Source organism: Aulonocara sp. 'chitande type north' Nkhata Bay, linkage group LG1, assembly GCF_057382095.1.
Source record: "Aulonocara sp. 'chitande type north' Nkhata Bay isolate Kocher_YH1m ecotype deep benthic linkage group LG1, A_spYH_male_GT1.1, whole genome shotgun sequence".
Lineage (NCBI taxonomy): Eukaryota > Metazoa > Chordata > Actinopteri > Cichliformes > Cichlidae > Aulonocara > Aulonocara sp. 'chitande type north' Nkhata Bay.
The window spans coordinates 2,152,016-2,169,150 of NC_141344.1; the positions used below are offsets into that span (position 1 = coordinate 2,152,016).

General features: G+C 49.2%; 1 protein-coding gene across 1 annotated transcript in view; it reads left to right on the forward strand.

Annotated features, from left to right (window-relative positions):
• Window positions 1-293: 293 nt before the first annotated feature.
• efl1 (elongation factor like GTPase 1) overlaps window positions 294-17,135 on the forward strand; it is a 71,706-nt gene continuing 54,864 nt past the window's right edge. The window contains exons 1-13 of the mRNA XM_086289964.1: window positions 294-868; window positions 1,343-1,410; window positions 1,490-1,574; window positions 1,987-2,120; window positions 3,080-3,217; window positions 3,312-3,523; window positions 4,220-4,343; window positions 7,394-7,473; window positions 7,678-7,814; window positions 7,913-8,035; window positions 8,773-8,872; window positions 16,443-16,573; window positions 16,764-16,927. Of these exons, the coding sequence (XP_086146090.1) occupies window positions 778-868; window positions 1,343-1,410; window positions 1,490-1,574; window positions 1,987-2,120; window positions 3,080-3,217; window positions 3,312-3,523; window positions 4,220-4,343; window positions 7,394-7,473; window positions 7,678-7,814; window positions 7,913-8,035; window positions 8,773-8,872; window positions 16,443-16,573; window positions 16,764-16,927 (1,587 nt within the window). The 5' untranslated portion in view covers window positions 294-777. The remainder of the gene's footprint in view (window positions 869-1,342; window positions 1,411-1,489; window positions 1,575-1,986; window positions 2,121-3,079; window positions 3,218-3,311; window positions 3,524-4,219; window positions 4,344-7,393; window positions 7,474-7,677; window positions 7,815-7,912; window positions 8,036-8,772; window positions 8,873-16,442; window positions 16,574-16,763; window positions 16,928-17,135) is intronic.

Here is a 17,135-nt window from a genome sequence, read left to right on the forward strand (position 1 = left end):
GGTCGGGGCAAGCAGGGGTTTTTTTTTTCTTTTCAGGTGAATTTCCATTTAGTGTCAGAATTAATTCTGAATGAATAAATACATTTTTAAATAATTAAATGAGTCAATAAAAGTTAGAAATAAATAATTTATTAAATGTTTTAAATTAAATGAATAGGCATTTAATTAATTATTGAAAGATTTAATTAATTAATTAATTCCAATTCGAATTGATAAACGAAACATTTATTAATTATTTAACGGCGTATTCAATCAATTCATTTTGTCACTCCTGGCCCTCCATACATCCTCCGTGACGTTTACATCCGTTTAAATGCTGACTTGGTTTGAGAGGCGGCGCGTGAACTCAGCGGCTCCAGGACGAAGCTCTTTTTTCCCCAAATGCTCCTGAACGCAGCTAGGACGTATGCCAATGGGCGTGGTTAAAGTGCAGCATCAACTTCCGGGAAAACAACGCGAGTCGGGTGTCCCCCACATGTTTGTAAGATGCGAGCTTTTCACGGCTCGGTTTGTGCGTTTGGCTTGATTTAGACTCCCGGGACGTCGCGTCGCTGCTTTAGAGCGGAAGTGTGCTCTTCCTCCTCTTCCTCTTTTGAGGAGTTTGTGGTGGTTAGCCGCAGAGTTAGCGGCTCCTCCGCTGCCGGCTCTCATTCTCGTCACTCCGTGTTTCAGGGACTTATCTGACAGGTCCAACCGGTGACCGTTGGTCCGTCCGTGCTTTGGCGCTGTGGCTAACATCATTAGCAGGTGAAGGTGGGCTTGTTGTCGGTGTTCACGATGGGACACACCAGCCTGGAGAAGATCATCTCCCTGCAGAGAAACCCAGCCAACATCAGGAACCTGTGCATCCTGGCTCACGTTGATCACGGTGGGTCAAAGTTATTTAGCATTTATCTCAGTTCTCACGTGAGTCACTGTGGGAGGATAAACAAGCACAACGAGCCAAACTCGATCGAAGATTTAACTGAATTGCTGTTCGGCGGGACTGCCTAGCAGGTAGAGTATGAAGAAGGGGAGCTCTTTAATCGTTAGTGCCCAAGTTAATATTCGGCACACTTTATTTACTTACAGCCAGCTGCTGAGTGGCAGCCCCCCCCCCACACCCCACACACACACACACACAGGGATGCAGGATTTGGCGTGATGTATAAAGTGACTGACATCGGCAGCATCACTGTGTTCTCATATCTAATTACAGCTATACTACTCAAGACTTTGAAGCTTTATTAACACTCACATTTTACAGATGTTCTGTATTCATTTATTTAAAAGTGTTAAACACTGATTCTGTTCCTGAGGGTTTCTGCCAGGATGTCTTTTTTAAGTTTCTGCCTGTTTTCAGGTAAAACTACTCTGGCGGACTGCTTAGTGGCGAGTAATGGCATCATATCCAGTCGACTGGCGGGGAAGGTTAGTGACTGTTGGCTGCAGTTTCTTGGGCAGGTCGGAGCAGGTTTCTCACTCTTTCTTCTTTGCTGTATCTTCACAGCTGAGGTATCTGGACAGCCGGGAGGATGAACAGATCCGAGGAATCACCATGAAGTCCAGCGCCATCTCCCTGCACTACTCACACGGTAACGCTCCTTTGTTCGGCGGGGTTCACTTCACCTCGGGACTAACCCCGTGCTGTTCGTCCGACTGGCTCATGTATCTGTGTGCAGGGGGCGCTTCTGCATCCAGTGCATGTTCTCCCCGTGTGTGCGTGGGTTCTCTCCCACAGTCCAAACACATGCAGTTAGTGGCGGTGGGTTAACTGGTGATTCTAAACTGCCCACAGCTGTGAATGTGAGTGGTTGTCTGCGTGTTGTCCTCAGTGATGGTGGCGACCTGCTCAGGCTGTGCCCCGCCTCTCGCCCTATAACAGCTGTGATAGGCTCCAGAATTTAACTGTAAAAACGCCCCCGTGTGGTCGTCCTTCACCTGTGCTGGACGCTGATGTGTTGTTTGATGCTAACTGCCGTTCTGTGTTTGTGTGCCTCGTCTCAGGAGATCAGGAGTACTTGCTGAATCTGATCGACTCTCCGGGTCACGTCGACTTCTCCTCAGAAGTTTCCACCGCCGTCCGGCTGTGCGACGGAGCTGTTGTAGTTGTCGATGCGGTGGAGGGAGTGTGTCCGCAGGTAAACCTGCTACCTTGCTGTTTCAGAGATGCGCTTTAAGGACGAGAAATGTCATTTACTGTGGATTTGGTTTTCGGAAGTTCAAGGAGCTCAGAAAGAAAAGCGTCTGGACTTTCTTGAAGATGTTCCACCTCTCATCTGAGAAGCTTCTGTAAGAGCAGTTGGTGGAGAGGCCCAGATTTTCCCTAAGACGTCCTCTTAGGGATTTCTTATCCGTGACCCTCTTGGGACACATCCCCTTTAGGGCTTAAAAGTCTGGGACTCTCCGCCACCAGAGCGAGTTTTAGATTCTTGACTGGAGATTTGTGATTGGCTGAACCTCAGCCTCCTGAGATACTCACAGAGCCACTCAGGTCATCATCATAATGTAACAGAATAAGTGCCCATAAATACACGTTAGTGTGTAATTACATCTTCCAACAAGTTGATGCATTTTCATCAGCAGAACCGTGATCGCAGCGGGAGCCAGTTTTGGTGAAGCCGCCATGTTGAGTACAGGGACAGATGGACGTCAACGTTCTGCCCGGTCATGTTTTACACATGTGGCTGGAGACAGTCATCATACGGCTTATAAGTTACTTTAAATTTAAACATCACAGACAGCTTTCAGACTATATCCGACTATTTTTGCACATGTTCCGTTTTGTCCTTCTCCCACACACACACCTCAATCATCATCCTGATCATCCCGCTTTCAGACATCACATGAGTCCAGCTGTGTTAGGTCCACTTTCCTGCTGGCTGACAGATGCTGACAGGGACTCCTCAGCAGTCCATCTCAGTATCGCTGTCATCAGAAGTGAGCTTCTCTGAGATCAGCAAGAAATGTGAATAAAACCAAACCGTCGTTATCGCCCTCTGCTGGTACTTCAGTACAGTTTCTGTGTTTATGACGCAGTCTTGATTTCTAACTAAGGTGTTTCACCACGAGCTCTCAAACGCAGGTGTGTGTGTGTCAGACCCAGGTTGTGCTGCGGCAGGCGTGGCTGGAGAACATCCGGCCGGTTCTGGTCATTAATAAGATTGATCGGCTCGTGGTGGAGCTGAAGCTAACGTCTCAGGAAGCTTACACTCACCTGAAGAAGATCCTGGAACAGGTGAGGACCCGGCTCTGTCAACCACGTTTTACCGTCTCTAACCAACACCTGCTGAGTCGTACGCTTCGTGCACCGCCGTGATTTGTCCTTGCAGGTGAACGCCGTGACGGGAACTTTGTTCACATCTAAAGTTCTGGAGGAGCGAGCGGGGAAGGAGGAGGAGGAGAAAGAGGGCGAGAAGTCGAGCGGAGACCAGGTTTACGACTGGAGCGCTGGGCTCGAAGAGGTCGATGACTCCCACCTCTACTTTTCTCCCGACCAGGGAAACGTGGTGTTTGCCAGCGCCATCGACAGCTGGGGCTTCAGGTGAGGCGGCGTCGATTCACGGAGGGAGCAAAGCTTTGTTTGCAGGCTGCAGGACGCAGAACATGAACTGAAAGACTCCAGTGCCGCGGCTCAGCCGGCTCGTGAGGCCATGATATTCATGCTGGTGTAAATTAACTGACCGGAGTCACTTTTAGGGCCACAGTTTGGTTTGAGCACAGGCTTCGGTGCTGTTGGAGTTACAGATTATTCTGTGCAGAGAGACATGAGCCTTTAATGCAGATGTGCATATATAAGCATAATATACAGCAGTGCAGGAAGAGTCTTCATTAAAACCCTCACGCAGAATAAAGGTGCATGCAAACCAGAAGGACAGGCGAGTGCAGGCGAGAAGCACCAGTTTAGTTTAGTAAGGCGAGTTGTGTGTGCACCCTGTGGGCTGGGTGCAGTTCAGGAAGATCATCCAGCAGATGGCGCCGTTCTTAAATGTAACATGAATACAGACCCAGCTGAGTGTTTGCCTTTCAAAGTAAAATACATTGACCAGATTTATAACTTTGCATGAATTTCAATATAAAATACAACTTTAACCCCGGGCTGATCAGCTCTGCTCAGCTGATCAGCCCGGGGTTAAAGTTCACGTCTGTGTCACTGTTAGCCTTGAAGAGAAGAAAAGAAAAAAAAAAAAAAAAAAAAAAAAGCTTCTGGATGTTCATGGAGGCTGATTCTGTTTTCCAGCATCCGGCATTTTGCTCACATCTACAGCGAGAGGATGGGCATCAAGAAGGAGGTGCTACTGAAAACCCTGTGGGGAGATTTCTACCTCAGCATGAAAGCCAAGAGGATCATGAAAGGAGCTCAGGTGACACAGCTGGGAGGTTTATGTGGCGTAAGAATTGCGTCTGCAGTCAGAGCTTCCTGGGATGATAGTTTCTACAGAGCACCGCGGTGTTTGAGACCGTGGTAAAGGTGACACGTTTCTGCACATGGACAGAAAAATGTCAGAGACAAGCGAGCACACTGCAGGAGTACAGGCAGCTACGCTTTGCCTCCATCTGAGGAAACGGCGTTCAGGTCATGAAATCATTGGCGAGCCAATAAAAGGCGAGAACAGTCAAAGCTGTCAGGTTTTATTTTAAGACCTTAAAGTCGTTAAGTTGCCCGTATCAGCTGGTCTTTGAGTCACAATTGATGAGACGAGCATAATAAAGCAGTTTAACATCAGCTGATGATGTTCTCCACATCACTGCAGCAGGGTTTAATTCATGTAAAACCTGAAACTGTCAAAGTCGGCATGTGTCTGTGCACCTCCTGCAGCAGCCTCACCTGTCAGACGTGCACACCTGAAAGGGAGCACAGACAGATGCAGTTAAAGTTGTGATGTAAAGGTTTCCAGTATAAAAACAATGAGAAGCTGAAGCCTTTGGTATCACCGTGTCGATGAGGTCGTTTGCATCTGTCATTCTAAACTGAGGCATCAACATTAAGCCAGGTGTTCAAAGTGGACTTTTATTCCCGAGACAAACGAGACTAAAAGCTTCAGGCAGGTTTAAGCTCAGCTTAACAGACGTGTTTGTACAGCAGGATCAGCGTGAATGCTAAACTACGTTTATGGCCTTCAAACCTGGACCCGGCCTGTCCACTTAAATGCGTCAATGTTTTATTTGGTGCGTCTCACGGTGAAGTTTAAAGTGCAGCAATTCAGACAAATAATCCACATTCAGGCCAAGTGGGCACACAGCAGCATTAAAAGGAGATTAACCCCAACTCCACCTAACCAGAGAACCCTGTGGGGGAGCCACACCCAGCAGCCTTTCTCACAGAGGCGGTCCCAGTACTCACCGAGCCGAGCACGCCGCAGTCGAGACCAACGAAGTCGCACTTTAAAAAGATTTGAGTCCAAAATGGCTCAGGCTGAGGAGGCAGCTTAAATAACCAAGACTCAACCTGCCCAGGTGAACGGCATCAGGGTGATAGGCTCCGCCCACCTCTACCCACAGCTAGCCTGCAGTGAAAACGACTCACTGATGGTATAATTACCTTTGGTGTTTTTATTCTTAGTGCCACCATCAGGTCACACTTCAGTCTTGTGCACATGCAAAGAAATAATAACTTAGAACTGTATTTATATTATTTTATTATATTGCACCTTAAACAGAGCAGGAAATATTCATTCAATCATAAACTGACAGGTGCAGCCACGTTAAAGGCAGAAATTTATGAATCGAGGTGAAACTGGAAAAGGAAAGTTTTCAGTGAAGCATTAAAAGATCAGAGCAGAAGGTTTTTGTGCTGTTGGAGCATTTTAATGGCATCATGTGACCAATAATATCGCTGCTGTGAGGTCACTGCACTAACAGGCCGTCCAAGAAGGCGGAGCTTTGAGAGTGAAATTCAAGGATGTCATTTGGATGTCACCGAGCACTGACAGCAGGTCATCTGTGTCCGAGGTCCCGAACGAGCCATTAGGGGGGAACTTCCTGGTATCTGGTGACGGCCACAGAGGTCGAATCACAAAAGTCGGTGATAGCGTTTTTGGATTTCTCCATCTTTTATATACAGTGTGTGTTATGCTCTTCTGCTCCTGCACGGCGAGAGGCTGAAGTCCCGACTGACCCGGCATGTTTATTGGATTGGACCGGTACCGGCCACGTTTCCCAGCAGACGCTCGGCTGCTGCCCCCCCCCCCCCGGGCCCTGAATGATGAGTGTTTTGGTGTGTTTCTGTCTGGCCAGCGCTGCAGCCGTCAGGGGCGAGCGGAGGAGGCGTCAGTGCCTGCAAAACAGAGCAGCGATGGAGGGGCTGACCTCTTATTCATGCTCGCTCGTCATTCACAGGCACGCCGGCCCGTGAATGACGCGGTGAGGCTTTTTAGCAGCACACTCACAGGATGGGGATGAGCTGTGTGGGCTGACCTTCTGAATCGCAGCTGGATGCAGTCGCTGTGTGTCTGCAGAAAAACGTCCTCTGTCCTGTGTCTTGGGTGTTTTTTCCCTCTTTTCATGGATATGTCACCTCATGTTTTAGTGTTGTGTGTGTTTACAGCTCACACAGGCTTCAGTGTGCTCACCTGTTGATGTTCCTGGTAAAAGCTGGATTTCAGCAGAAGTAGATGAGAAGTGTTGCATCAGTGAGCTTCTCTGATGTTACTTTGTTCATTCGTCAAATATAGAATGAAAAGAGCACAAACATGTTACCTGAATAACGACATGAAGTCAGTGAATATTAGTTTAAAGGTGGAGTCGTGCAGTGTTTATGGTGAATGCAGTCAAAGTGGACTTTGCAGGTCCCTGCATTCTGTCTAGTGTCCAGCAGGGGGCAAGTCCTCTGATCGTGCTCTCTGATTACAGTAAACACTTTACAGTTTATGGTCTCATTTGCTAGTTTGAAGTCTTGTTGAATAAAACAAGATGCTCCTGTTTGAAATGATGCTCACAGAGAGTAAAGCGGACAATAAATCAGGTCGTGGTCATGAGCCAGCCTCCGGGCTTCAGGAACCCGTTTGCTGATGCGTGCAGCGCGCCATGTTGGCCTTTTAGATTCCTGCACCTCAGACGGTCCACACTCACAGGCTGAGGTGCTCCTGTATTAATGATCCATTTCATAGGGAAGGTTTCAAAGCTGCCCCAGACACCAGTGCAGAAATCACGTAGTGGGCAGGAAGCACGATGGCCAGCATCCAATAATAAAACCAAAAGAGCAAAAACAGAAAACCTTCAAAATAAATCAGGAAGTAAAGACGCACAGAGCCCGAGAAAAAACTCACAATGAAAAAGTCTGATGTGGCAAATCCAGCAAACGTCCTGAATGGTTCTGGTTCCAGGAGGTCTTTGCTCCTCTGCTTTGTTTCTCGTAGGAAAACGATTCCTTGCACTGATCAGATTTTCTCCTCCGTGTGCGACGTCCCTGCAGGCCAAAGGAAAGAAGCCGCTGTTCGTGCAGCTCGTGCTGGATAACATTTGGAGCTTATATGATGCGGTCGTCATCAGGAGGTTGGTTAACTTTTATTATTTCAGTAAAATAAGTTTTTATGAATAACCTTCTAAGAAACACGAGGAGGCAGCGATGTTCCACAGACTGTTCTCAGCTGCCAGGACGTTTCCACACAGAAGCTGTGATGTTCTCAGGACAGGTGGGAACGCGTTCCCGACCCCGCGGCCGTAATGGAAGAACTTTCTCTTTATTTAAATCCCCAGAGACAAGGAGAAGGTGGAGAAGGTGGTGACGTCACTCGGGGTAAAGGTGATGGCCAGAGACTCGCGTCACTCCGACCCCAAAGTCCTCCTGTCTGCCATCTGCAGCCAGTGGTTACCCGTTTCCCAGGCCGTCCTTTGTATCCTTTGTCCTGTGAGGTGAGCGCGTCCCTCGGCAGGACGCCAGCACGACATCTTTGTCCCGCCTGTCCTCGGTGATCTTTAACACGCGCTGCAGCCATGGTGTGTGAGAAGCTCCCCAGCCCGTTAGAGATGGCGGCCGAGAGGGTGGAGAAGCTGATGAGCGTGGGAGCACGCCGCTTTGACTCGCTGCCCGAGCAGACGCAACACCTGAAAACAGGTATGCACGTACACGCACACGCACACGCAGTATTTGTTTGGGATTTCTAACCAATGACAGGAGCTCTTTTGTGAGCATGCTTCTGCACGTCCCAATCATCTGTGCAGATCGATGGTGACTCCTCCTCTGGCTCGTGTAGCTCTGAGCGAATCAGGACTGCTGACACCATATCAGCTGTTTTGCTGGCCCCGCCCTGAGGAGTCGCCGTCTTCTTACTAACCTCCTGCTCAAACACATTTTTATAGATTTGTTTTTACTTTCTTTTATATTTTTGCCTCTTTTCGCTGTCGCCTCGTCCTGGTCGTATTCAGCCTCACGTTGGTATCAAACAGGAAGCACAGCCTTCAGATCCTGCATCAGCTGATTTCATTTGCCTGACTTTGTTTAAGGCTGCGTTGTGGTCGGCTTCAGACGCTTCAGACTAATCTGACATTCGGTGGAGCCTCGTCATGCAGTCTGTGATCACAGCTCCTTAATAATCACCATTAGATGCTTAAAATCAGTAATTATAAAGAGTTATTGTTGAACCCACTGATAGCAGCTGTTTGCAGTGACCTGTCAGTGACCGTGTGGTGGGTCAGTGGCGTTAACGTCTCGCAGTGATCATCAGGGCGACGGAGGCGCTGTAACGTCGGGCGTGTGGTCTGTTTGGATTTCGTGTTGTTGTTGAAGCAGCTCGCTGTTTTCAGCTGTCGCTGTGTGTTTGACTCTTTTCCTTCATTCCTGGTGTTTCCCAGCATTCCTGCAGTGTTCGAGTGAGGAAAACGCTCCTGTCATCGTCTTCGTGTCCAAGATGTTTGCCGTGGACGCCAAGGCCCTTCCTCAGCACAGACAGAGGTAGCTGTGTGTCTGTGTGTGTTCATGCAGGGGTGTGTTACTGAAAGTAAAACAGTACTTATTTAGTCAAAGCTCTCACCAAGAAGCTTTATGCGTCCTCACCATCAGAAGAATTTCAGCCTGTGGCCTTTTAGCTTCAGCACTTTACTTGGTGCTGACCTCGAGTGCTGCAGTCTCATTGCCTTTGAAACGGCTGCTTCAACGTTGCAGAGCAGGTGTGAGCCGCTGCTCGCTCGCTCGGCTAGTCGCTGTCTTTAAGACATATTTGGTGCATCAAGCGGCTCCTGTTTTATTTCCGAGGCGTCGCCACAGCAGAAATGCGTCCTGATGTAAGCCTGAGTGTCTCCGCTGCACAGCGATAAACTCTCAGTAACACGGGGTCAGTCGATGAGTTTGCAGGTCAGTCGGGTCAAGCTGCCGTTTCCATGCAGCCTGTGGAAACAGTGCGAAAACATTTGATGCAGTCTCTGGGCAGTCGTTTGTGTTGGCACCACGAGTATCACAGTACTCCGACCTCTGACCTCTGACCTCAAATTAAAGGCGTGAAAGGTCAGGTATTCATAAAATGTCTTTTATTTTTAAAACTCTGCTGCTTTTGTTTCTGACGGCAACATCAAGGAAACGATGCTGATATATGAGGATCCTGGATGTCACGTCTCACCCTCCCACATGTCTGTGATTTATGACTTAAATATTAATATTAAAGAGCTTGGAAAGAAAAACTCAAGCAATTCCTTGAATTCAAGGAACTTAAGGAGGTTCCAAACTCCTATGTCAGTAATTATTATTTATTAATGTTTTCTGTTTGTTTACTTAATCATTACTTTTACTTTTTTATGAGTGTGTGTGTGTGTGTGTGTGTGTGTGTGTGTGTGTGTGTGTGTGTGTGTGTATTCATATCTTTGTGGGGACCAAAAATTGAAAGTTTACCAAACTCGTGGGGACCTAAATGCCCGTCCCCACGAGTTTGGAGGCATGTTTGAGACTCAAAATGTGTTTGTGGTGTCAGGATTACAGGTCGTGGTTGGGGCCAGGGAAGCATTATGTCCCTGACATGTCCTCACTATGATATGAAAACGAGTGTGTGTGCGTGTAGCCAGTAGGTGGCGCTGCTGTCGCGCCTCGTGGATGTTTGGTGTCTGGACGAAGGCCCACTGTCTGTATTTTGAGGATCATAAATGCGTCTCCAGAAACACAGCTGATTATTTTTGCTGTTTATTGTGAAATCAGTTCCTGTAGCACACAGTCAGAGATGAAAATACTTCCTGTGAAAGCAGAAGCGCGTAATGACACGAGGAAATGTGTTTCCTTGTAAAACATCCATCATCTGGAAACTGCTCTGTTTTAGCTGCACGTATATTATCAGAGAGGAGTGAACGGTTCCCGTGCTGGAGGCAGAAGCTAGCGTCAGAGCGTGCTGTGCCTGGCTTCCTGCGGTGCCCTCTGCGTCGCTGGAGCACCTTTACCTCCAGTTTGTCTCTTACTCCAGGAGGGTTGGTGGTAGGACACAGCTGTTGGCCCTCTCCCGTCCGTGCGTCCTTCTCGGAGGTGAACTGAGGGTAAACCACAAACCCCCCAACAGCCAGTGATGGATGGAGCCGTCCTGGCCTATCCTGGCCCGCCTGTCTCTCCTTAGGACGCGAGCGCGCTTTAACATCACACAGCTCCCTTCCTCCATGTCTGGCCCATTAATCTAAGCCCGGTGTCACCGAATCTGTCTTCAAGCCCTTTATGAAGATGGGAGACAAGGTCTTCGACTTCCTGCAGCGAGATGAATAGCGAAGCTGTGTTCGAGCTTGAAAGGCTAGGATGACGAGTTGCAGCGTGGAGTGGATCGCTGCCACGGCTCATTGGAAGCAGATGCTTACAGGAGGCTTGGATTGATGTCGAGGAGTCATTACAGCGTTGGTCCCAGTGTTGGTTTAATGGCCTGGCCTGTGGAGCATGTGTGTAAGCCATTAATGGGCCAGAGTGAACTCGTTGTCTTCGCTCTGCCTCATTGTGCACTGCTGACTGATCTGCATTCGCTCAGTTGTGGCAAAGCTGTAAAAAGCTCTAATGCGATGTTGTGAACTCCATTACAGTGTTCCTCGACTAATTATCGTAGCAGCTAACCAGTGTGACACGAAGACGCTCCGCACATTCCTGTTTATTAGCTTGGGTGTCGGGTCATTTGGACGGTCAGAAACGAGCGGGCTCGCGCGGTTGTTCAACTGCCCCGCAGGACGTGATGATGCGATGACGTTTGGCTGCTCCGGAGTCGTTTTATGCCACAGAGTAGCTTTGACTGCAGGAGGTTTCCAGTTGAGTTCAGGATGATTTTGCATTTTGGGCCTGAACGTTCGCTTCGAGCGCTTCCAGGGTCACGGGAGCCCTCCCCAGCCGCACACAGACACACACTCCCAGCTTTGGCTGTGGCCAGATGTTGGATTAGAACCCCGGACCGTCTTGCTGTGAGGCAACGGTGCTGACCGCTGCACCACCGTGCCTTCTATTATTACGTTCAACACGTTCTAGTTTTCAATTTTAATCCCTTCTCTTCATCACGGTTTGTGATTTCAGCTTGGATCGATCCTGCCACGTGATTGGCTGATGTTGTTGTTAGCTGCGTTGCATTAATGTGGAAATCGTGGGTCGATGTTAATGTTTAAAATAGTTGATTCTGATCAGTCGACCCAGAGGATCACCAGCAGCCACTCGCAGCTTTGTTCTTCCACCTCATCCTCAGAGGGTTTAATGATGGGGTCTCCACCAGTCTGAGCTCCATCAGCCGAGTGTATTTTGGGGTTGTGAGCATATAGCATACAGCATATGCTCCATTCCTCCGCCTCTGTTTTCATCTTCTTGATCTGCAGCGTTTCTGATGCAGAGAGATTCAGCCTCAGCTCTCAGCTTCCTGTCACAGTTCTGATCCTAATTGCAAACTGTAGCAGTGCACTTCCAGTGGCAAGCAGAGGAAAGGAGATATAGACAAGCTGTCAGAGGAGGCATGGAGGATGAGGACTAGGAGGTATGTGAAAGAGAGAGAAGGAAGGAAGGAAAGGCCATCTGATATTGTGAGGCTGGAAGGAAAAACCTGTCTAAAGTCCCGGCTAATGAGCTGCGGGAGCTTCTTTCCTCTTTGCCTGCAGCAGGCGTGCATCCTCTCTGCTGACATCTGTGTGGCGGCTGACGGCTGACGGCGCCTCATAAACATGTTGTTCGTCACTATCACTCAGGTCCTGGCGCTGTGGGTCACCTCCGACCCAAAATCAGTGAAGTCTTTGACACGAAAAGTTCTGAAACACGGAAAACAAACGACTGAGGCGTCTGACTCTCAGACTACGACACGTTACTTTATGCCAAATAAAAATAGAAGCAGTTACTGTGAATTATCGGCCCATCGCAGCCCTGATGACTGAGGGCCGCTGACGATTCATGTTCATCCAGGACTGCAGGAAAAGAATTCATCTGTAAGGGAAACGACCTCGAGCGGTCGACTCCGGCGAGTGAAAAAAGCGTCTGATAACTCATTAAAGGCTTACCTGTAAAAACCCTTAACATTAATTATTGTTGGATCCTGACTGAGGCGGCAGCTTTAAATCATTAACGGAGTCGCTGCTGCGCTGCCACTTGTCTAATTCGCACACAGCGCTTCCCTCAAAGTGGAGACGCGCGTCTCAACAGGTACTGATGCACTCAGAGCGAGGACAACGATCCCCCGTCGCACCCGCGCGTCTTTTTGCTCATCTCGAGGTCCCAGTGGCCAACCCGCTCGCTTCTGTGAAACTCAGGACTGTGATTGGACAGAAGCATTTACAACACAGAGCAGAGGCAGAGACGGCTCGGTGGCTTCACCTTGTTTAGTGTCAGGTGCGAGGGACGGGCGCAGAGCTCAGGTGCAACGAGCTGCTGAGAATCTGGTAAAAATTGTTAATAAATGCTGAAAATGTGGATTTTTGGACCAGAACTTGAGATGAGGAGGAAATGAGTTCAGGTTTGAAGCGTCACTACTGGCTAACAATGTGCACAGACATGGCGACATAGCGAGGGCGTGACCTGCAGCGTCCTGCAGCGCGCCCAAAGCTCACGGTTCTTTTTCTCAAATGCTGCATGCATGAAATGTGAAATGCGTAAGTCTGCCATGCGGCTGCTGTTGCAACTGGAACGACACCGGTGACAGTGCAGACACTAAAATGATAAAGATTCCTGACATGTTTTTATGCATAAAAGTTGATGAATTTGTTGAATTTCTTCCTATTTCGACTCTTTGCAACACCAGTAAGAGAAAGTCTCACATGTCGGACATGAGCTGCAGCTTTTTCCCAAAGAGCTGTGACATCACGTCCTGTCATCGCACCTCAGCAGATTCGCTGCGAGCCACTGCGTGCTAGTCCAATCAGTGATGGCTGAAAGTCATGTTCATTAAAAAAGACAAACAGTGCTGCACAGCAGGTCTGATCAGGGTCAGAATATCTGGACTCGCGTGATCTGATCCGACCTGACCGCTCACGCTTTGTGGCTCCTTAAACTGTGGACAAAGAAAACTCAAGTTTACTGTCACAACTTCCTGCCACAAGAGCTTTCTACGCCGTGGTTGCTGTTGAGAAAAACCCTGCAGTGTATATATGTGGAGTCCATAGCAGGGGCAGTCGGCATAAAATCTGTGCCGGATCAGATTTCTGCCTAGGATTGGTCGAGGCCCGGGGTAGCACTGACCGCCACTGTGCCGTTGGCCAACAGGTAGCAGTGGAAACGCTGTAGATCTCACCCTGGGTCAGCACACCTGAATCACGTGATTAGTTCATTACCAGGCCTCTGGAGAACTTCAAGACATGTTGAGGTCATTTAGCCATTTACATCAGCTGTGTTGGATCAAGGACACATCTAAACCTGCAGGACACCGGCCCTCCAGGCCTGGAGTTGGACACCCCTGACATGCAGGGACTGTGCCGGGTCACGGATGTAGTTAAGGACATGTGGTGGATGCTCTCCTGCTGTGGAGCAGCAGAAAGAAGCCTGTGAAGTCTCAGAAGTGTAAATCTATTCATTTAACTGCATATGGACTTTGTGAACTGCTTTGCTTTGACATCGAGGATTATAAAACCCGCTAAACAAACGAACCCAAGTCCCAGTCCAGGCGCTTCTTTAAACCTCAGTGAGCGGGGTCTGCCGAGGCCCTCGGTCTTAACATATCTTAACAATTGGGGCGATCGTGGCTCAAGAGTTGGGAGTTCGTCTTGTAATCGAAAGGTTGCCGGTTCGAGCCCCGGCTTGGACAGTCTCGGTCGTTGTGTCCTTGGGCAATCGTTACTGAGTGTCCTTGCCTACTGGTGGTGCTCAGAGGGCCCGGTGGCGCCAGTGTCCGGCAGCCTCGCCTCTGTCAGTGCGTCCCAGGGCAGCTGTGTGTGAACGGGTGGATGACTGGATGTGTAAAGCGCTTTGGGTTCTTAGGGACTAAGTAAAGCGCCATACAGATACAGGCCATTTACCATTTACTCGTCTAAATCCTCCATCCAGCTAAACAGCGGGCTCTGAGCTTTATTTAGCCTTTAACTTACTCACTATGCAGCTTTCATGCAAATGTCAGAGCAGATATCATCAGAGTCACCACCGAGTTTCATTTTCGTTCGCTGGAGCCAGAGTAGAAGACATCTCCAATAAAAATCCTTCAGCAGTAAAAAGCGGTGAAGTGTGCTTTGCAGACAGATTTAATATCAATACATTGCTTAATTTTCCAGCACGCTTTTTTCCTCCGTCTTCACAATGGGAAAAGGTCTGCTCGTGGTCGCAATCATCCAGCCTCAGTGTTTGGAAGCCATTACTTCATAACCGCAGCAGGCGGGGCCAGAGCCCCGGTCCTGGCGTTCCCATTATTACCAGTGAGCGACTGATTTGACCTCCTGTGGAAAAGTGATGAAGTCCGTAACGCGGTGCACAGCTGTGTTTATTTCAGCGTTTGATGTAAACGCGGCATTAAAGGGGAAACCTCCGCTTAAACATCTGTTGGCTGCTTTGTCCTTTTCGGGGGAAATAATGCGAAGCTGACTCGTGCGGCTTTAAGCTGAAAGTCACTCTGAGCCCATTTGTTCTTACGGCCGGGCCGTCTTCCAGTGGGGCCGGCTCTTTTGTGGTTTCCTGCTACAATCCTGAATTCGGGCCGCGGCCCCGTTTATATCCAATTTATGCTAAAGAGAGGTGCAATCAGTCTCAGTGAGTCTGCAGGGCTGCCGCTGTTGTCAGGGGCAAATTATGGGCTGTTTAAAGTGGTTTGTCATCACGGAGCTGAACTCTGTGCTGCATGCCGTCACTCGGGCCTATTGTGAGCAGCTGTGTTGCTATAGTCACTGTGGTCTTTTTGAAGAGGGCATGCACATGCATACACGGGCTAACACGCCAACCGCACAGCGTGCACACACACGCACACACACGGGTCATGCAGGAAAACTAATGCAGGGATAATTATGTTCTGTTTTTACAGCTTAAACTCTCCTATCGGAGGAATTTGAAGTCTGTTTCTGAACAGAAGGTTTCAGGTGCTGACAGGAGCCCCGATGCTGCCTCTCAGACCTGCTCCCAGAACCGATCCATAAACATCAAAAACCTGTTCAGGATCATCTCCTCCTGCACCTCTGACCGGCTTCTAGCTCGGCTGCAGAGCACGCCTGATCCTAATCCTTCACCTTGATTTTCAGTTCTGGGAAGTGGGTTGTGTGCAGGCGGGAGCGTCAGGAGCGACTCGTTGCCTTCGGGGTTGGAAACTGTGGATCCTCTCAGCAACGATCCAGCACTCGAAGGCCGCGGCGGCTTAAGAGAGAAGTCGTTTGCATAAGTTTAGGTGGTGGGATCTGAGAGGATGGGTTGGAATCATCAGCTTCTCCGATGATGCCAGTTTAATTCAATTCAGTTTTATTTACACAGCAAATCACAGCAACAGTCGCCTCAAAGCGCTTCATACTGTAAGGTCGACCCTACAGTAAGACATACAGAGAAAAACACAACAATCATATGACCCCCTATGAACAAGCACTTTGGCGACAGTGGGAAGGAAAAACTCCCTTTTAACAGGAAGAAACCTCCAGCAGAACCAGGCTCAGGGAGGGGCGGGGCCATCTGCTGTGACCTGTTGGGGTGAGAGAAGGAAGACACTTTTAGATTCCTGTTCCCGGATCTCACCCTGCACGGTCCCGCATCAGTCCAAACGTCCAGTGGAATTTTTAAAGCATATATTTGGGGACAGACAGTTTTCTTGGTTCAGGATTATTCCACATGTATCACAGTAAATAATCATCATCATTTATGAATCATTTACAGACGCAGAAGGCTTTCTCCTTATGTTTCGGGCGAGGTAGAGCATATCGTTTACCGTTTGCAAGGTTGGTGGTTCGAGTCCAGCCTGCGCGCTGAAGTGTCTTTGAGCACAAACCCAGAGTTGATGCAGAGCGTGAGTGTTGCATGCAAAGCTTAGAAAAAGGTGCAAAGATCTGTGCTGCGGAGGTGCGACTCAGCAATGGGGTGGAGTAAAATGAAACATTTAAACATATAGTGACGTAGTGGAGCGTCTCCAGCTCTGATGGACTCTTGTGTTCAGGCCTCTGACTCAGGAGGAGATCGCCGAGCGCAGGGAGCAGGCGAGACGGCGACACGCTGACAGGATGGCAGCGGAGAGCCACCGAGAGCCCTCCCACTCTGAGAGCGTGTCACCTGCAGGACTCTGCACAGGTGAGCTCGTCTCAGTGACTCGTTTCACTCGCTCATCTTTATTAATGTGTCTGAACACAGCTGATGCTCAGTGGTGCTTCAGTGGTTTCAGTGCAGACACACAAACACAGACTCACAAGCTGAAAACATGTCCGCCACGCTGTCACCATAAATCTGCAGCGTACAAGATCTGATCTCGTTTCTCTCTCAGCGAACATGGAGAACCTGACGCTGAAAGACTCGAAGCCAGAGGAGGAAGAGGAGGCGAAGGAGACCTTCGTGGCGTTTGCTCGCGTCTACAGCGGGGTGGTCAGGAAAGGACAGAGAGTATTCGTGCTGGGACCGAAGTACGACCCCGCCCAGAGCCTGAGAACGGTAAGCCCCCCGCTCGCCTGCTGCAGCTTGTGTTCGCGGGACGTTGGACCGTCTCGTCCCGCTGCTGTAGCTGCTTCGATCCTGCCTTCACTTCAGTTTTGTGTTCGCACACTTCCTCCCAGCACAGCTGATGTGATGCAGGCTGACAGGTAGTGTGAATCCACGTCCCTGTGACTGACGGCAGGTTCCTCCGCTCGGCCTCATGTGT